The sequence below is a fragment of the Typopeltis vanoorti genome, chromosome 18, assembly GCF_054136105.1.
Source record: "Typopeltis vanoorti isolate ZY-2024b chromosome 18, IOZ_Tvanoo_1.0, whole genome shotgun sequence".
NCBI classification, from domain to species: Eukaryota; Metazoa; Arthropoda; class Arachnida; order Uropygi; family Thelyphonidae; genus Typopeltis; species Typopeltis vanoorti.
The window spans coordinates 87,336,834-87,359,236 of NC_143566.1; the positions used below are offsets into that span (position 1 = coordinate 87,336,834).

Below are 22,403 nucleotides of genomic sequence, written 5' to 3' on the forward strand. Positions count from 1 at the left end.
TTGCTATTGCCAGAGCCTGTTCGACAGAAAACAGGCCACTCCTCAAGAAGTCAGGGTTGACTTGACTGAGAGAGGCTATATATTGTGAATCACCAGCCCATTGTGGCCTGAATACAACCATATTGATAATTTAATATTAAATTATTAATAGTGTGCTTTATTGTTTATATTTATACTGGCCATTTCATTAATGAGGGAACATTATGGTAATTAATATTATTCAGGCCTCCATGGAGTCAAAAGACTAATCATGGGAGGTCCTTCCTAGGAAACAGTCTATCATACCAATCCTTGAACTCATTGACTGTTCTTGCTCTCACCACTCTATCAAGCAATGCATTCAACGGTTCAACCACCCTCCATGCAAAGAAACCACTCCTGCCCACTTGCTCACACTTCGTTTTGCAATTTCCAGGAATGGCCCCTTGTCGCTCCTTTCCACTGTTCCACCAAGCGAAAGAACTCCCAGTGTCAACCCTGTGACTACCTCTCAACAGTTTAAAAGTCTCAATCATATCACCTCTCCTTCTCTCCACCAAACTCTGCAGTCCACATTCCTTCAGCTGATCCTCATAACTAACATTGTACAGTCCTGAAACTATCTTTGTTATCTGCCTCTGTACCCTTTCCACAGTTAATTTATCCCCTTCAAGTCCTGTGGACCAAATTTGAGAACAATAGTCTAAGTGTGGTCTATCAGGGTTTTCCATTGTATGATAAAAGAGTTATCATACAATGGAATGATAATTTTTATCTCTGCAAGTTAGCATCCTTCTCAGTATTGTAGCAATCCTCTGGGTTATCTTCACCACCTTTGCAATATATTCCCTGAATTTCAGTTTTCTATTAATCATCACCTCTAGATCTTGTCTCCCCTACTTTCTCCAGTACAGCTCCTCTAATTGAGTATGCAGCCTTCTATCGATGTATCCCAAACTTCAAGACTACATTGTGCTGCATTAAACCGATACCCCCTCCCCCGTTCATTCACCCATCTGTCTAGTTTATTCAAATCCTCTTGCAGGGCTGCCACATCTGCACTATTACTAACCCTTCCCAGCTTTACATCATCTGCAAACAACTGAATATCCTCCTGCAATCCATCGACAATGTCATTGATATAAATGTTAGATAATAAAGGTCCTAGTACTGAGCCCTGTGTGGACCCCACTTGTAACCTTCTGCCTCCTTGATACTACCCCACCATCCATAACTCTCTGATACCTATCAGACAACCAATCCTGAATCCAGTGACTAACTAATCATCTAAACTCATGTGCTGCAACTTAAATATCAGCTTATCATGTGGCACCCTATGAAATGCCTTCACAAAATCCATAAAAAAGGCAGTATATGCCTTTCCCCTCATCAACAGCTCTTGTCACTTTATTAAAGAAGGCAATCACATTACTAAAGCAAGAGCACCCCTTAACAAATCCATGTTGATTCTCACAGATAACATTACTCTCATCTGCCCAATGCTGTATATGGTCCCTCACTAATTTCTCCAAGATCTTGACTTTGATCTTGATTTGTGACTGATGAGTCACAAACTGGCCTATAGTTACACACATCCAGTCTGCTTATGCAATGGCACTATCTTACCTTCTTTCCATTCCTTAGGTACCTTTTCCATAGCCAGACTTTCACTGAAAAAGCCAGGTCAACGGAGCTGTCAGTTCTTTAGCACATTCTCTCAAAACCCGTGGTGGAATACCATCCAGTCCCATAGCGTTACTGACATCCAGGGTGTTCAGTATTTGGAACACCCTCTCCTCTTGAACCTCTAAACCTCAAACCTGCCCTCACCCTCTAGTATTAAAACTTACTTCTTCAGAATGAAATACTCCAATAAAGTGTTTATTGAACAACTCCACTATGTCCTCTGAATCAGTCACGCTATTCCCATTTTTATCCCACAATGTCATTCTTACACAATCATTTCTTCTCTTACTGGCCACATAACTAAAAAATTCCCTTTGGATCTTAGTGCCAATTTCTTCTCATATTCCAGTTCTGCCTTCCTTACCATATTAGTCACTCTCCTGGCCTCAGTCTTATATTCTTCATGCATCTGCTCTCCAACCTTCTCTTTATATCTCTCCCATAATCTCTCTTTCACCTGCAGTTCCTGTTGATATTGTTTGTCATCCACTTTACACCAAGATGTGTCCTCTTCTTCACTCATGATATACAGCTTACTATTGCTGCCTAACAAATATTCCTTCACAATTTCCCAAACACTAATGTTATCCTGGCCTTCCAATTCCACCCTCCATGAAACAGCCCCAAGTTGATATCTAAGATATTATAATCACCTGCCTTATAATTCCACATATGTTCCCTTTTCTTTGATACACCTGCATGTCTATTCATCTTCCTAGTCAAAACCACATGGGCACGCTCTCCAACAGGGGGGGGAATAGATGTCATCTCAGTTATTATCAACTCTTCTGATGCTATGACCAAATCCAAAACTCTTCAACCTCTTGTTCCCTCCATTACATGTTGCCTAAAACATCTGTACCTCAAGAATTCCAGAAATTTCATTCCCTTATTACTACATGCATTTTCCTCTTCCCAACTTATACTGCTGTAGTTAAAATCTCCCATAACAATCATTCTTTTTGCACTTGCCAAGTTCAACTGCCTAAACATCTCCTGCCCCCCCCCCCCCCCCCCCACCCTCTGTGCTCCTTGGCTTGGAGAAACATCCAACTAAAATCCTAGCCTGCCTCTACCTCACACCATATGCTTTCAAAACCATTAGTGTCACTGCCTTCCAAAGCCTCCACTCTTAGAGGACATAAGTCATCATTTATCGTAAGCATTACTCCATCACCACGTTTTCCCTTCCTATCCTGCTAAAAAATGCCATACCATGCTACTTCTATTCCTATTATTATATCATCTTCTGTCAACCACTTCTCAGAGATCCCAATAATCTTTGGGTAATTATGGTACTCTTTGAGAGATTTCAAGTCATTTCTGTAAAACAGCTTATTTTTAGGAGTCATTTACATTTTAAATAATATTCAAATTAGCACAGTAGAATATTTAACTGTTTACATAACCATTTGAGCACAGTTGAAAATATTTTTTAAGTTACCTGTGATTGTCAAAATGTGATTATCATTTTAAGCATTAAATATTTTATATTAATTTATACTTTCTGAATTAGGTAAGAAATGGGCACATCAAAAGGATTACTGATAATGATATCCAGTCACTTGTCTTAGAAATTGTTGGAAATAATGTAAGGTAAGTGTACTTTTTTTGTTTGAGTAAGGCTATAGCCTATCTTATGTTTGGTGTTAGTTAAGATAAAAAATTTTTACCTTTGTCTGGTTAAAATAATATGAAATAGAGTGGCAGTGTTGGTTGGAAGGGAAAAAAACACATTTGTAAATAAAGACAAGTTTTATCATATAAGAAAGGCCAGATTTTACCTCTCCTTTCTATGAAACAACAAAAAAAAAGCGATTTTGTTGTTAATAAGAATTTATTGCAACTTTAAGTTTAGAAATTGACTTTCAGAAATAAAACGTGTAGCTTTGGATATACGTATTATTATTACTAGACCTCCATTAAAGAGGTTCCTCTTTCTCGCTCACACTCGCACACAGGTAATCAAACTATGCCTTAGTCATTTACTGTCTTCACTACACTCTCCATGTAAAAAATACCTACTCTTATTCATATCTCTTCTTACCTGCTACCCCCTCTCCCCTCTTTTATATTGCTTTCAGGATGGCCTCTTGTTCTTTTCCTTGTCTCTCCTTATTCTGTTAAAAACCTCTTCCACATTTATTTAAATCCTTTGTAACTTATATGCCTCAATCATCAATCTTTCTTTGGCTAGAACTCACCTTAGTCATCTCTAGACACCTTTTCCAGTATCTCTTCATCTTCCTTTTGAAAACCAAATGATCAAATCTGTGCATAGTAATTTCCATAATCATTGTGCTCTCCTTACAATTTATCAATATGCCCCCAAAATTTTAGGTCCTTATCTACTATCAGTACCAGATTCCTGACTCCACCTCCTCTTCTGTAAGATATTATTATGAGAGACCTCCAGTGAGTCAGGGACTCATCGAGGGAGGCTACATGCTACACACACACACACACACACACACACACACACCAGCTATCATACTTGTTCTTGAATTCATTCACACTGCTTGAATTTGTATCCCACCAAGTGTATTCAGATCATCATGTAAGGCTATAGCCTCTGCCTGACTCCTCACATACAACTTTGCATCATATACATATCCCCATTTCAACCTTTTTTGATATCATTAATATACAATTTAAATAGCAGTAGTTCCAAAACAGACCCTTGGGGCACACTACTGGTGACTTTCCTATTTTGGGATGTTGCTCCCTCATACACAACTTGTTGATAACTATTAGTCAGTTAGTCTCTGCTCCAACTCACTATTATATTATCCAGTGCCATTGCTATCTATTCTAGCTTGTCATGTGGCTGTCTATAAAGGCCTTTTTCAAAATTTAAGCATGGTGCTGTATATACATTTCCTTTGCCAAGTGTATTTGTCACCCTTAATCACAAATCCAGATCTAAAGATTGACTTATAATTTGAAACCTCAAGTCTTATCACCTTCTTTATGAATCAGAACCATTTTGTTCTCTTTCTACTCCTTTGGAACTTGGTTCATTGTAAGACTCATGATAAACAAGCATGCCAAAATAAAGGCAGCTGTTAATTCCCAGGAACATTCCCTCAAAACACTGCAGTGGTATATCATCAAGGCCCACTATCTTATTAACATTAAGTTTACTCAATTATCCTTATACCTCCTGCTCACTGAACCATCAGTTCTTCCCCTTCCTACCTTTTAATGGGAGAGGACTGAGTGAAATGCATAAGTTGCTCTTGAGCTAAATACTGGCAAATGAGCTAATAAGTGCAGCACTGAGTCACTAAATGGATACTACAATGTAAGAAGAAACTCCTAGAAAAGTCCCTTAATCAGTTTTAAAATTTCCTTTGATTTAGTTGTAGTGACAAGTCTTTGCTAGCAGTAACTTCTGAGAAGATGTTTAAAGTATGCGAGCCATATTTTAAACATCTTTAAAAATTGAACTTCTCTGTCTTTTACAAGGTGAAGCATTCTTTCTTTTCCATATTTCAGAGAGACATTTTTTGTGGAGAACAGATTCTGTTTAGCTAAAAACTTTGAATGACAATATAAATTGTGTGGAATAGAAATGGTAGTTGTTGTAATAAGTAATTAATCCCACTTGGCTGTTAAGTGTCACATTAAATTGGAGATAGTTTTACAAAGTAAGAAATTTTGGTTTATTGAGATATGAACCAAGATATGATAAATGAAGTATAATAGGTGTGCGCATGAAAATTTGTCATTAGTGTGCTGATCTTTTATGTTGTGACCTGAATCTAGAGTATGTATCATGCAAAGAAATTCATTCTGTTCATAATGAAGGATTGTGAGACATATTTCTTAACATTGAATTTCTAAATTCCCATACTAAGTGTTGCATTATCTGATGTTAGAAGATACTGAGTAGCCTTGCTGAATACTATGTTGCTTAAAGCTGTGTTAAATAAATTCACCATCTGTTAATTGTTCTATTAAGCATTATATGTAATTATTACTATTAAAGCATGTTAATAGACAACTGAGCCTTTTCTGAAATCTAAATAAAGACCATACTCTTACTCTGTTTGCCTGATAAGAAAACTTTTCTTTTTCATCAAATAGGAGATGGATCTGTTTTTATGACCTCACAGCTCAGACTGAGTTTATGCCCCACCCCAATTATAACAGTAGATATCCTAAATTATTACAATTTAGTAATTATTATTATAATTAACTCCCTGGAGGACTTATTATTAAGAGAGACCTCTGTAAAATCAGGGATTTATTGAGGGTGCTACATATCACCAGCTATCATACCTTTTCTTGAATTCATTCACACTACTTGCACTAGCTATCTCCAAAGGCAATCCACTCCAATCACACACCACTCTGATAGAAAAATCTAGTTCTCACCCATTTCTTCACTGCATCATTCTCAACTTCCGATGCCCCTAGTCCTCTCCTGTCTGTTAGCATAGATTTCTCCTGTCTGTTAGCATCCACAGTTTCTCAATTTCCTTCATAATCTTCAGTTCTGAAAACTTAAACAATTTTTCTTTTGCACCCTTTCCACTGTATCTGCATCACCTCAGAAACCAGGAGATCAGATGTGTGCTAGTCCAAATGAGGTCATATTGCTGCCTTGTAAAGAGGCAAAAACAACTTCCATATTCTTACATCAGTTTCGTTTCAGCATTGCAGTTATCCTCTGAGTTTTATTTGCAATTTTTGCTATATGAATCCTGAACTTCAGTTTACTATCTGCTAAAACTTCAAGATTCCTAGCCTGGTCAGTTTTTTCTAGCATAATCCCACCAATATGATATGACAATGGATATCTCATATTTAGGACTCCCACTCATGAAAGACTTCTATAAACTTATAGTACATTCATACCATGGGTGGGCTAAAGATTTTTCTTTTTATTAATTTTAAATATTTTTTTATATTTATACATATTCAGAGACTTTAATGTAAAGACCAAACATAAAACTTTATCAAGCCATTTCAGACTTTCAATAAGCAGGACTCTGGTCTCACACTGGGTGATGAAATTAATCACTTAAAGACAATCAGAAACATTCATGCCCAAAGTGGGATTTGAACTTGCAATCTGTTGTTGGAGAATGGATAGAGTGGTTAGCAAACCACTTGGACAACCAGGCCAGCATAAAAATGACTTTATATTTACTAACATTGAACTGATAGTCATTTTCACATTGCCACAATTCCTGCCTATTCAGATCATTCTGCAAATGCTACATATCAGCTATATTCCTAAGTACCCTTCTTATCCTTGCATCATCAGCAAAGAGCTATGTGTCACCTGTCAAAGCCTTTCCATTGTTATTAATATAGATTGAATAACAATGGACTACGAACTGATCCCTGTGGTACATCACTGGTCACCTTAGTCAGCCATCCTCTTATCCATGCTAATATTTTATAATCCAATTCCAGTATTCTCCAATTTATTATTATTATTATTATATGGGCACCTCCATGGAATCCGAAGACTCATCGCAGGAGACCCAATCTTTCCACATAATCTGCCATACCTCATACCTTTCCTTGAACTCATTAACAGACAAAGCACTTATAACTGACTCTGGCAACCCATTCCACTCATTCACAACTCTTCAAGCAAGAAATCTAGTCTTCACACCCCTACTAACTACACCTTTATTCAACTTCCAGGGATGACACCTTGTTCTGGTCCTTCTAGCCAAGTGCTGAAACATTTCCCCTGCATCTATCCTATAAAACCCTTTAAGCAACTTAAATGTTTCTATCATATCCCCTCTTTTTCTCCTATCAACTAACTTCTGCAATCCACATGCCTTCAATCTATCCTCATAAGGAACATTCCACAGGCCACTCACTATCTTGGTTACCTCTAAATCCTCTCCACAGCTTCCTCATCCCCAAGAAACCAGGGGACCAAACTTGAGCACAGTAATCCAGATATGTGCATATCAAGAGGAATAGCAACTTCTTTATCTCTACTTGTTTATGCATTCTTCAATAGCTAAGGAATCTTATGTGCTACCTTAGCAACCTTGGCAATATGTCCTCTAAACTACCACCACCCCTAAATCTCTAACTTTATCTGTTTCCTGGAGTACAGTGCCATCAATGTGACACACAACTTGCAATCTATTTATTCCAAAATGCATAACTTTACATTCTCGACATTAATCTGGCACCCATTAACTTTTGTCCATACTGGCAGTCTATTTAAATTGTCCTGCAAGCTCTCCACATTGCATTGATTAACTGTTACTCTACCTAATTTTGCATCCTCAGCAAACAACAGAATATTTCCTTTCAGGTTATATTCTATATCCTTTATATACAAATTAAACAATAATGATTCCAGCACTGAATTTTGTGGCACACCACAAGTCACCTGTTTTCGCCTCGATTCTGCCTCTCCATTTACCACTTTTTGATATCATTCCAGCAATGGCTCTCTTATCCATTTAAGCAGTGTCATAATCCATTCCCATTTGTTCTACTTTGCATAACAGTTCCATGTGGTATTCTGCCAAATGCCTTTGCAAAATACATTATGTAGCTATTTCCTTTATCCAACTCAGTTGTAAAAACTTAGTAAATTACTAAGGCATGACCAACCCTTCACTAAGCCACGTTGACCCTCATACACTATCATATTTTTATCTACCCATTCTTGAATTAACCTTTTTTGCAATTTTTCTAGTACTTTTACCATCACACCTCAGATACTGATTGGTCTATAATTTGCTACTGCAGTCTTAGAACCTCCCTTATGCAAAGGAATTATTTTGTCCTCTTTCCACTTCCTTGGAACTCTACTAGAGCTGAGACTTAAATTAAAGAGCCTAGTCAAAGGCATTGCCAGTTCCCTTGCACATTTTTGCAAACCCTAGCTGATATCCCATCTAATCCTACAGCTGTATTTACATTGAGATTCTGCAATATCCTAAGAATCTCCAATTCATCCACATCTGTTCCACATTAGTGTCTGTTACATAGGTTAAAACAGTAACCTCACTAGGATGATATACTCTTGCAAAGTGGTGACTCAGTAACTCAACTATTTTTATCTACTTCTGTCTCCTCATGTCCATCATTCCTCATTAAGGTTAATCTTCCATAGTCATTCTTCCTCTTACTTGCACATAACAAAATAACTCTTTGGGATTTCCTTTGGCCTGCTCAGCTAGATTCTTCTCATAATCTGATTTTGCTTTCCTTGCCATGCTGTTCGCCTTTCTTGCCTGAGCCTTGCACTGTTCATGAGTTTGCTGGTCACTTTTCTCTTTATATACCGTCCACAGCATTTTCTTCTTCTGCTGCTCATGCTTGATGATATTACTCATTCATCTAACTCCTACCCGATTAACCCTCCCTACCCTAGGTATACAATTTATTACTGCTTTCTCTAGATGACTCTTAACTATATCCCATGCACTACTAATATCCTTACCCTGCAGGGTTTTATGCCATGTTACAGGTTTAAGCTTCTTACTATGCATGTCATAATCATCTGCCTTGTAGTTCCACAAATACCTCTTCTTGATAGAATATTCCTCATGTTTTACAATCTCCCAAGTCAAGACTGCATGGTTACTTTCACCAATTGGAGGCAATGTCACCTTGGTTATGGATAGCTCTTCTGATCCTATGACCAGGTTCAATACTCTCCCTCCCCAAGTTCCCTCCATCACATGCTGCCTTATCCCTCAGCAGGTGTATAAATTTTATTTCCTTTCTGCCATGTGATCTTTCTTCCTTGCTGTCTATCTGCATAGTTGAAGCCCCAATAATATCACTTGACCTGTACTCATTGTACTAATTTGGCAATACATGTTTTACAGATCATCTATAGAACTCCCTGGCATATAAGAACAACCAACTGTATATTTTGTCTTGCCGGCCTTAATCTCGCACCAGATTGCTTCAAATGAACAGCCACTCTCCTGTCTGTTCCCTATTCTTTTTTGGCTACTCGTCCACTATCATTAGCAGTACTCCTTTCCCATCCTGTCGTCTTTATCTTCCCCAAACATACTAAATCTTTCACATTCAATCCCTGTAATTACATCATCTGCTGTTAGCCAAGTCTCATCAATGCCTATTACCTTTTGCGAGGTTGCACTAACCAATGCCAAAACTCTTCCCTCTTGTTTGTGATACTTCTGGCATTAGTATATAGAAACTGCAGCATCCCTTTAGTCCCCCACCCACCTTTATTTTCTGAATTGACTACCCTATTTATATTTTTGCTTGAGAGACTAGATTCCTTACTTGGCCATCCTCTCACTCACTCACTCAATGGGTGCCTTCATGTAAACTCACTTGATTCCACCCTAATTGCTCAAGTTTCCCTGAATTTGCACTTCAGCATGTTTGGTGAACAAAGCTCTATCCAGGCCTAACACCAATATACCACTTAGATGCAGTCTATCAGCATTGTACAAATCTTCTTTCCATCAAACAGACTACAAATCCACAAATTCTACATCATTTCTTTTGCACAATCTACGTATAGGCTCATTGGCTATCAGTACCCTCCTCAGTTTGCTTCTATAATAGCATGGTAGGGGGCTTACAATTTTCACCTTCTCATTTTTCAGTTTTGCCTCTTCTAACAATTCCTTTACATCTTCTCTCATACAATACTTCTTGCCTCTCAGATCATTTGTACCAACCAAGACAATCATTTCCTTCGACTTACATTTTTGCATCTGAATGCATGGTTAATATCGTGAATTTTTTCACCAGAGAAACACGTTTTTCTTACACTTTCATTAAGTACTCCCCTGATCATTGAGTCTCCATACATAATTTTCTCCTTAACTTGTTTTTCTTGTTTGTTCAGGCAGTCTTTATTATTCCTTCGGATCACCTGCTTCTTCCTTTTTTAAGCCCTGCTTAACTCTTCCATTTATGCAATTTTTCAATTTCACACTTTGTACTGTGAAGGATAACATTTAAGTGCACTATTTCTTTATTAATATCCATTTCATTCTCTTCTATTTCCACGGCTTCATGTTCAACATTAATAACATCATTTTCCATCTTACTGTCGGTATTTGTTGTGTTTTCTTCACCTAACAGACACTCACTTTTGAAACACTTAATAATTCTCTCTCTCTCTCTCTCTCCAGTCTCAATTTCCTTCCGCATATTCTTTAATTTTCTCAAACAAATACATTTCACACACACTACACCAAATAAAATTTCTCAAATTCAAATTACTGGACAACGTGGTCTTTGCTGCTATTGCTTGTCACGTTGGTGCCATGGCAACAACATCACAATAAAAACGTTATAAAGATACTAAATACTCTAACAAAAATCTAATCAAAAATGAAAACACAAAAATCTACACTAATACACAAATTTTCTAAGGAAAAAACACAATAAAACAGATAAAAAATCAATTTTACACAAGCGCTAAATTACATGACTATTCATAATAACCAGGGTGCTTAAAGGTCAAAGCTGTATAACTGAGAGGAGACCTCCACATAGCCTTTAAAGGAATGCAGAGAACCGACCAGGGCTTCTGACCTAATGTCCAATCCTCACCTTCTCGTGGTGCACCCTGTTGGGTATCTACTTTGATACTGAACGAACGAGGATGGGCTGGCAATTTGGGATTTAGCCGACCAAATTGTATTCTTATTGGTTAAACCAAAATAAAAAATGATGGTACAACATGACAAAATTTCATGCCGGCTGGGGCGTCGCCCGGTTAAACAAGGCCCCCGTTGTTTTCGCCAGGGAACCAGGGCGAACAGCGAAAAGTCAGCTACTGGAACAAATCTGAAAACAAACCCCAACTCAACATCACCAGAGTTAAAGATCGGTACTATCAATGTAAGAAGCCTGAATGGCAAAGAAATGGAGCTAGCTGAGGAATTAGATAAGTACCAGATCGACATAATAGGGGTGACTGAAACAAAAAAGACCAAAACTGGTGAGATCTTTCTGAGCAATAAATACAAAATGTTATATTCAGGCAATGACAATCAAGGAAAAGAAGGAGTAGCCATAGTATTCAACACAAAATATGAGGCTAATCTTCTTGAATGGCAGTCAGTCTCAAGTAGAGTAATGTGGGCAAATATGAGAATGGGGAACTGGACAATGAGACTTATTTGTGCCTATGGTCCCACAGAAGGTTCTACTAAGGTAGAAGTGGAGGAATTTTTTGACGCTTTAGAAAAAGCAATTGACACAATGAAAAAGGAAAAGTTGGTCCTTGTTGGGGATCTAAATAGCAGAGTAGGAAATGATTGTGAGACATATAAAAATATTTTGGGAAAATTTGGAGAAAAGAGCAAAGCTAATAATAATGGCAAATATCTGTTGGATTTCTGCTCAGGACATGGACTGGTTATTACTAACACCATGTTCCAACATAAAAATGTGCACAAATTCACATGGAGAGAAGAGGCTAGGAATAAGAAAAGTCTCATTGACTATGTTATTGTTGATAGTGATGTTTTCTCCCTGGTGCAGGACACCAGCGTGTACAGAGGATTTGAAATTGAAAGTGATCACTATTTAGTCTTGAGCTGGATAAAATTGAATTTCATATTGAAAAGAATAACATGTAAGAAAGTTTTAAAGCGAATAAAAGTTGAGCAGCTCTCAGATGTGAACTGTAGACTAAAATACAGAAAGATTATTGAAAAGAAAATGAAAGAGTTTGAGAACGGGAATCAAACCTTGGAGATTCAGTGGCAAACTCTGAAGAAAACATTGATTGATTCTGCCAGAGAGGCATGTGGTGAGGTTGTGTGCAAGGATAAAAAAATCAGAACTCCCTGGTGGACACAGGAAGTTAAAGAGGCAGTGAAGGAAAAGAAGAAAGCATATCAAAAGTTCCTGGCAAATAAGTCAGCTTTGGCTCTTAGAGAATACAGACAAATGTAAGAAAGCTAAACAGTGTGTAAAACTAGCTAAACAAAAGTCATGGGAGGACTTTGGCAAGAATATAGAAAATAAATATCAAGAAGGTGGCAAAATATTCTGGAGGTTATTGAAAAAGCTTAGGAATGGAGGAAAGAGTGCTGTAAAAGGAGTTAAAGATGATAAACGGTAGAAAAAGATATCCTTGAAGTATGGAGTAATTAATTTGAAAAACTGCTAAATGAAACAAGCAGTGATGACAGCACACTGATAAAAAAAAACACTGACCAGGCATGCAGTCAGGAATACATATCCATACTTGAAGTAGAAAAAGCCATCAAAGACTTGAAATGTGGAAAGGCAGCAGGAGTAGATGATATTCGACCAGAAATGCGGAAGTATGGTGGTATAAAAGTCTTACAGTGGCTGCACTGCATAGTTCAGAAAGCCTGGACAGAGGGACGAATTCCCGATGATTGGAGTAGAGCTCTCATAGTACCCATATATAAAAAGGGAAATAAAACTGAATGTGAGAATTACAGAGGTATTTCCCTACTGAGTGTTCCTGGCAAGATCTATGCAAGTATACTTGAGAAACGGTTGAGAAGAATTGTGGAAGAAAAGCTTGGTGAAGAACAAGCTGAATTCAGGCCAAATAGAGGCTGTCAGGATCAGATCTTCACTTTACGACAAATAGTCGAGAAAGCATGGGAATATAACAAAGATCTGTATTTAAGTTTTGTCTATTTGGAAAAGGCATATGACAAGGTGCCAAGAGAGAAGCTATTCAATACGCTACAGTTATATGGTGTCAATGGGGCATTATATCAAGCAATACTTAGTCTTTATTTGAGTTGTAAGTCAGCAGTTAGAATTGAAGGAAAGGAAGATGGTTTAGTGTTAAATCTGGTGTGAGACAAGGATGTACATTATCCCCTCTGTTATTCATTATCTATATGGATCACATTATGAAGGAAAGTGGTATTAAACATGATATCAAAATTGGAGATGTTAATGTCAGCTCTTTGCTTTATGCGGATGATGTTATACTTCTAAATAAATCCGCTCCAAGTCTGCAAGATTCTCTGACTAAATTGAATAGCTGTTGTAATAGATATGGTATGAAGGTCAGCAATAAAAAGACAAAGACAACGAAAATAGGCAGAATCATTGAAAATGTCAACTGTGTTGTGAATGGAGAACCTGTGGAACAAGTAAAACATTTCAGTTACTTAGGCACGATTTTTACTGAAGATGGTAAATTAAATATAGAAATAGACAACAGAATCAGCAAAGCTGGTATGGTGGGAAGTCAATTGAATAAATTCATATGGAATAAGAGAGAAATTAGTCGGAACACTAAATTAGCTGTATACAAGACAGTGTTCAAACCAGTTTTAACTTATTGATCTGAGAGCTGGGTCAGAAGTAAAACACTTGACCAAAGACTAGAGACCGCAGATATGAGAGTCCTGAGAAAGATTAGAGGCGTGAACAGATGGCATCAATGGCAATATCATATTAAAAACGAGGATATTAGGAAAGAACTTGACATTGTCTGCATCCAGGAATGCGTTAGCAGAGCTAATCTCAGGTGGTATGGTCACTTAAATAGAATGGGAGAGGAAAGATTAGCAAAACAAGTGTTCTCTGCCAGGTTGGCAGGTAAACGACCCAAAGGAAGACCAAGATATAGGTGGATTGATGCGGTACAAAGTGCCTTAGACAATAGAAATATAAGATCTGATAATGTTGGAGTCTTGACAAATAACAGACTGATTTGGAGGAAAATTGTAGATAGGAAGTTAGTAATGGTGTAAATTTTTCATGTAGTACTGTCATATCCTGTACACCCCTTGAGGGTACATGGCAGGAATTTGATGATGATGATTCATAATAACCTTGAACCAACCTCCTTATGCAATTATGCAACAGTATCCTGCTGTATCTTGTCAAAAGCCTTAGTAAAGTCTAAAGTATTGCAAATTTCATAAATCGCACTTTTTTTTTTTACATTTCTCATATTGCAGCATGTGATTTTGACACATTTTGCTGCTTTGTTTGTGCCTTTGCAGAAGATCTAATTTAGGTCGGTTTGACAAATTTTTGTTAGTATTTCAAATAAATTCCAATAAAATCTGTTCAAGTGATTTGTATACAGATGAACAAAATGAAGTTTCTTACAGATGCTTATGCATTTTACAAAATGTACCCTAAAAATGAAAGCTTCAGAAGAGCAAATGGAAGATTTAAAATATTACTTTTAAATAATTTTTATTTCTCTTGAAAAAGGTTGACAAATAGTTTTATTTTTAGCACAACTTTTATCACCTGCCCTGCAGATCCAAAGAAGACATTAGGTATCAAGCTGCCATTTCTAGTTCTCATTGTAAAAAATCTGAAGAAATACTTCACGTTCGAAGTTCAGGTACGTGTTATTTAGAAGTTAATGAATGAATAAAATATATATGGTCATCCAAAAAGTAAAGTTTTTTATATTGTACTTGTTCAAAGGTGTCTCAGCTCGTCTAAACATGAATTTTTAAAGTTTTATAGTACAGCTAAGCTGAGGTGGCCTCATTCTAAAGAATTCCAGCTTGCAAGAACATCATGCATAAGTAATTGTTTAAATAACCCGTTTATTACTATGGAGGGCACTGAAGAGCACATGATGCTTTGAGTTCAAAAAAGGCAACAGTGCTGCTAACACTGTAAAAATGTGCAAAAAGTGTATGGCAATAATGTTTTGAATGTGTGAAAGTGCCAGCGATGGTGCCAAAAATTTAGACTTTAGCTTGAAAGATTCCACTTGCTCTGGGCACCCTGTCTCTCTTGATAATGCTCTGCTAGAAGCCACTATTACAAGAAATGCCAATGCAGCTATTGAAGATTTAGTGTAAAACTATTGAAGATTTAGCAAAAGATCTTAATTCATCATCATCAACCATCCATCGCCATTTGCAAGAATATTGAGTGTTGTCTAAGCTCAGCAAGTGGGATGAACAGCAATCAAAGAGAGCACGTCAACATCTGCACTGCTCTTCATTTTCAAGAGGCTCAGTCTCCATTTTTGAGTCATGTAGTCACCAGTGACGAAAGATGGATAATTTACAAGAATGTTAAGTGTCGAAGGCAGTGGGTTCATTCAGGGGAACAGGCTAAACCTCATCCAAAACAAGACTTTCACCCTCAGAAGGTTATGTTAAGTGTTGTGGGATATATGGCTGGTATTATACACTTTGAACTCTTGCAACAAAACCAAGCAATCACTGCTGAAGTATACCGTGAACTACTCGATTGATCGAATGAAACAGTGAAAGAAAAGAGGTTCTGTAGTCAGTTGAAAGAGTGTTTTTCACCATGATAATGCATGCTCTCATAGCACAGGAATCAGCTGTACTAAGGAACTTGGCTGGGAAAAGATTCCACATCTGATCTTGCACCTTCAGATTACCACTTCATTAACAAAACCAATACGGTACATTAGAGGCACTGAAATTGAGCCTATGAGCCTATTTATTTATTTATTTATTTTTTCCTAATCACACTCCCATGCAGAAGAGGCTAAAACTTTGTACACATTATAATCTAGAAGAGAGGTGACTAAAATTATTGTTGACCAGTATTGTAAGGAAGAACAGTGAATCTTTTGAATATTTGATGTCAACAACTGCTAGATACAATTTTTGGAAATGGTAGGATAAAAGAGAAAAATGACTCTTAGCTGACTGGGCATATATAAGATATAAAGCTTGCACAGAAGTGTGTGTGTGTGTGTGTGTGTGTGTGTGTATATATATATATATATAGTAAAGATGTATGCAGAAACTGGTCATACACACACACACATATATATATGATAGGGAGTGGAGTCGTGAATTATTGAGAGTGGGTCATTAATTGCTCTTATGAATAGGATCAGGAGTTTTTGAAAGGGTAACTTTTTGTCAGAAGTGAGAACTATAGTGATGTTATATGTATGAGAGAAATAATCCTGCAAAGCAAACCAAGATAGATAGATAGATAGCTGAAGATGACATTTATATATAGTGATGTTATATGTATGAGAGAAATAATCCTGCAAAGCAAACCAAGATAGATAGATAGATAGCTGAAGATGACATTTATTGCTAAGTTGGATTTTTTTTATATGTTATCCCCATCCACAAAGGGTTATTATAAACCTGTAGTACATTTTGTACCATGGGTTGGCTAAGGATTTTTTTCTTTTGCCATTTTTATCAATTTTATGGGTTTTTTTTGGAATTTTTTAAAATTTATTTTTACACAGTCCAGAAACCCTCCTGCTCAAGAGATCAAACATGGAACTTTTTCAAGCTCTTTCAGACTTCCAATAAGCAGGGAGGTGGTCTCACACCAGGCAATGAAATTCATCTCCCACCTGAAGACAATCACAAACATCCATGCCCACAGCAAGATTCAAACTTGACCTGTTGGTTGGGAGAGCAGGTGTACTAACTACTCGGCCAACCAGGCTGGCATGTTATTCCAGGAAGAGAGAGACAGAGGTATAGGTATTATCAAGGGTAAAAAGTCTTTGAAGAGATTTTTTTTTTTATGCATGAAGTAATGAAGCATATCTTCCTAGTTAGATGAAATACCATCTAGATTGTCATTGAAATACCACCTAGGCACTGCCTGTTCTTTCACTGGACAGTGAAAATCCCCAGGCTGTGGATTTCATTGCCTAACGAATGTCATCACCCAATTTATTAGACACGTGAAGTAATCATTATCATGATTCATCTCTGGAGATCATTTGTAATAGTTACATGGTAATCATGTAATCAAGTAGAACTTCACTTTATCTTCCCCTCTTCATGCATTGCAGGTAATGCATGAAGAGGGGGAGTTGGCATCTCAATTTTTGAGGGTACAGTGTAAAGCATTTCCATGAGCTGGTTGCTAGAGGCCTGTCCACAGTTCTTTCACCTCTACTGCATTCCTTGCTATGCAAGTTTGATTTTTAATCGCCAACCATGAAAGATAGAATGATGAATATAGTCATACCATAGTTTTAAAAAAAATTCCCTGCAAAAAAACAACAAATTACACAGCAGAAAACCTTAAAAAAAACAATGCATTCATTCATGAATCTAAACCTGATTTGTTTATTAATGAACCTCAGCTTCATCAGCTACAAGCTGCATTTTACTTAAATTATCTTAGATATGATAATTTTTTTTTTTGTTTGTGGTGTTTGTTATTATGACATCCATAATAACAAACACCACAACAAAATGATGTGCTATCAAAAACTATGGAAAAGACCTGACATAAAGTTCCATAGAACCAATGCTCTTTTACACTCACCATTGCAAACAATAAAAGCACAAACCTTCACTATAGTAAACTGAATATCCTCACAAATTATATTACAAAATACAGCTGTTTGAAATAATGCTAAAGTTCTGCATAAAATATTCATCTTTTGTACAAAATCTGAGAAATAAAAGAAAGGATGAAACTAGATTTTTTGTTTTCTCTTATACATTAATTACATCTTTGGTGTATTATTATTATTACTAGAGACCTTCAGGGAGTCAGAGAGTCATCAAGGGAGGACATATCTCACTCACACCATGCCATACCTTTTCTTGAATTCATTCTACCTACACTTGCCACCTCCAAAAGTAAGCCATTCTGGTCATGCATTGATGAGAGAAAAATTTAATTCTTATCCGTTTCTTCACTGACATTCATTCTTAACTTCCATGGATGTCCTCTTTCCACTGTCTGTTGGCATCTATACTCCACAGATTCTCAGTTTCTCCTCATAATCTTCAGTTCCAGTATCACATTGGAATAACATCCAATAACACATTCTCCTTTGTGCCCTTTCTACTGTATCTGCATCATCTCAGAAACCAGGAGACCTGCGTGCACAATAGTCCAGATAGGGTCATATCAGTACCTTGTAAAGAGGCAAAATTACTTCCTTTATATTATTACGTGTCTGTTTAATTTCAGCATTGCTATTATCCTCTGAGTTGTATTTGCAATTTTTTACTGTATGATCCTGAATTTTGACTTCCTATAATGTGGGCAAATATGAGAATGGGGAACTGGACAATGAGACTTATTTGTGCCTATGGTCCCACAGAAGGTTCTACTAAGGTAGAAGTGGAGGAATTTTTTGAGGCTTTAGAAAAAGCAACTGACACAATGAAAAAGGAAAAGTTGGTCCTTGTTAGGGATCTAAATAGCAGAGAAGGAAATGATTGTGAGACATACAAAAATATTTTGGGAAAATTTGGAGAGAAGAGCAAAGCTAATAATAATGGCAAATATCTGTTGGATTTCTGCGCAGGACATGGACTGGTTATTACTAACACCATGTTCCAACATAAAAATGTGCACAAATTCACATGGAGAGAAGAGGCTAGGAATAAGAAAAGTCTCATTGACTATGTTATTGTTGATAGTGATGTTTTCTCCCTGGTGCAGGACACCAGCGTGTACAGAGGATTTGAAATTGAAAGTGATCACTATTTAGTCTTGAGCAGGATAAAATTGAATTTCATATTGAAAAGAATGACATGTAAGAAAGTTTTAAAGCAAATAAAAGTTGAGCAGCTCTCAAATGTGAACTGTAGACTAAAATACACAAAGATTATTGAAGAAAAAATGAAAGAGTTTGAGAACAGGAATCAAACCTTGGAGATTCAGTGGCAAACTCTGAAGAAAACCATGATTGATTCAGCCAGAGAGGCATGTGGTGAGGTTGTCTGTAAGGATAAAAAAATCATAACTCCCTGGTTGACACAGGAAGTTAATTAGGCAGTGAAGGAAAAGAAGAAAGCATATCAAAAGTTCCTGTTAAATAAGGCAGCTTGTGGTCTTAGAGAATATAGAGACAAATGCAAGAATGCTAAACACTGTGTAAAACTAGCTAAACAAAAGTCATGGGAGGAATTTGGCAAGAATATAGAAAATGAATATCAAGAAGGTGGCAAAATATTCTGGAGGTTGTTGAAGAAGCTTAGGAATGGAGGAAAGAGTGCTGTAAAAGGAGTTAGAAATGATAAAGGTGACATGAAAACGGGAGAAAAAGATATCCTTGAAGTATGGAGTAATTACTTTGAAAAACTGCTAAATGAAACAAGCAGTGATAACAGCACATTGGTAAAAAACACTGACCTGGTATGCAGTCAGGAATACATATCCATACTTGAAGTAGAAAAAGCCATCAAAGGCTTGAAATGTGGAAGGCAGCAGGAGTAGATGATATTCGACCAGAAATGCTGAAGTATAGTGGTATAAGAGTCTTACAGTGGCTGCACTGCATAGTTCAGAAAGCCTGGACAGAGGGACGAATTCCTGATGATTGGAGTAGAGCTCTCATAGTACCCATATATAAAAAGGGAAATAAAACTGAATGTGAGAATTACAGAGGTATGACATGTAAGAAAGTTTTAAAGCAAATAAAAGTTGAGCAGCTCTCAGATGTGAACTGTAGACTAAAATACACAAAGATTATTGAAAGAAAAAAAAATGAAAGTGTTTGAGAACAGGAACCAAACCTTGGAGATTCAGTGCCAATCCTTTAAGAAAACCCTGATTGATTCAGCCAGAGAGACATGTGGTGAGGTTGTCTGCAAGAATAGAAAAATCAGAACTCCATGGTGGACACAGGAAGTTAAAGAGGCAGTGAAGGAAAAGAAGAAAGCATATCAATAGTTCCTGGCAAATTAGTCAGCTTTGGCTCTTAGAGAATACAGACAAATGTAAGAAAGCGAAACACTGTGTAAAACTACCTAAACAAAAGTCATGGGAGGACTTTGGCAAGAACATAGAAAATAAATATCAAGAAGGTGGTAAGATATTCTGGAGGTTGTTGAAGAAGCTTACAAATGGAGGAAGGAGTGCTGTAAAAAGAGTTACAGATGATAAAGGTGACATGAAAACGGGAGAAAAAGATATCCTTGAAGTATGGAATGATTACTTCGAAAAATTGCTAAATGAAAAATGAAACAAGCAGTGATAGCACAGTCGTAAAAAACAGATTATAAAAGTAGATTATATTCGACCAGAAATGCTGAAGTATGGTGGCATAAAAGTCTTACAGTGACTGCACTGCATAGTCCAGAAAGTCAGGACAGAGGGACGAATTCCCGATGATTGGAGTAGAGCTGTAATAGTACTCTTATATAAAAAGGGAAATAAAACTGAATGTGAGAATTACAGAGGTATTTCCCTACTTAGTGTTCCTGGCAAGATCTATGCAAGTATACTTGAGAAACGGTTGCAAAGAATTGTGGAAAAAAAGCTTCGGGAAGAACAAGCTGGATTCAAGCCAAATAGAGGCTGTCTGGATCAGATCTTCACTTTACGACAAATAGTCGAGAAAGCATGGGAATATAACAAAGATCTGTATTTAAGTTTTGTCTATTTGGAAAAGGCATGTGACAAGGTGCCAAGAGAGAAGCTATTCAATACGCTACAGTTAATGGTGTCAATGGGGCATTATATCAAGCAATACTTAGTCTTTATTTGAGTTGTAAGTCAGCAGTTAGAATTGAAGGAAGTACAGGGAGATGGTTTAATGTTAAATCTGGTGTGAGACAAATTGTACATTATCCCCTCTGTTATTCATTATCTATATGGATCACATTATGAAGGAAAGTTGTATTAAACATGATATCAGAATTGGAGATGTTAATGTCAGCTATTTGCTTTATGCGGATGATATTATACTTCTAAATAAATTTGCTACAAGTTTGCAAGATTCCCTGACTAAATTGAAAAACTGTTGTGATAGATATGGTATGAAGGTCAGCATTAAAAAGACAAAGACAATGAAAATAGGTAGAATTGTTGAAAATGTGTTGTGAACGGGGAACCTGTGGAACAAGTAAAACATTTCAGCTACTTAGGCACGATTTTTACTGAAGATGGTAAATTAAAGATGGAAATAGACAACAGAATCAGCAAAGCTGGTATGGTAGGAAGTCAATTGAATAATTTCATATGGAATAAGAGAGAAATTAGTCGGAACACTATTAGCTCTATACAAGACAGTGTTCAAACTAGTTTTAACTTATGGATCTGAGAGCTGGGTCAGAAGTAAAACACTTGACTAGAGACCGCAGATATGAGAGTGCTGAGAAAGATTAGAGGCATGAACAGATGGCATCAATGGCAATATCATATTAAAAACGAGGATATTAATAAAGAACTTGACATTGTCGGCATCCAGGAATGCGTTAGCAGAGCTAATCTCAGGTGGTATGGTCACTTAAACAGAATGGGCGAGGAAAGATTAACAAAACAAGTGTTCTCTGCCAGGTTGGCAGGAAAATGACCCAGAGGAAGACCAAGATATAAGTGGATTGATACTGTACAATGTGCCTTAGACTATAGAAATATAAGATCTGATAATGATAATATTGGAGTCTTGACAAGTAACAGACTGATTTGGAGGAAAATTGTAGATAGGAAGTTAATAACGATATAAATTTTTCATGTAGTACTATCATATCCTGTAAACCCCTTGAGGGTACATGTCAGGAATTTGATGATGATTGGGTAGCAGAGAAATCTCATGAGTAGAATGAAACTGAATTTATTGAGCGATTACAATCACGAAGGTAAAATATTCACGGGGGTTTCCCACTTTAATAAATAAATATGCACGGGGGTTTCCCACTTTAATAAAATGGTTCTGCACCTGCCATCTTTTTCCTATGGAAAAAGATGGCGGGTGCAGAACCACGTAATACCCAAGGGGATTAATACATAGCAGAACACAAGGTTAGCGGAGCCAGATAAAAAGGGGGTTGCTACGATGAATCAGGGGAGTCAGAGGACGTTTTTTTTGTGAGGTCACAGCAGTCAGCGAG

General features: G+C 37.0%; 1 protein-coding gene across 1 annotated transcript in view; it reads left to right on the forward strand.

The window, feature by feature from the left end:
* Positions 1–22,403, forward strand: part of Bug22 (cilia- and flagella-associated protein 20) — a 56,314-nt gene that overhangs the window by 3,161 nt on the left and 30,750 nt on the right. Inside the window, exons 2-3 of the mRNA XM_090408165.1 lie at positions 3,182–3,261; positions 14,857–14,968. Of these exons, the coding sequence (XP_090264291.1) occupies positions 3,182–3,261; positions 14,857–14,968 (192 nt within the window). The remainder of the gene's footprint in view (positions 1–3,181; positions 3,262–14,856; positions 14,969–22,403) is intronic.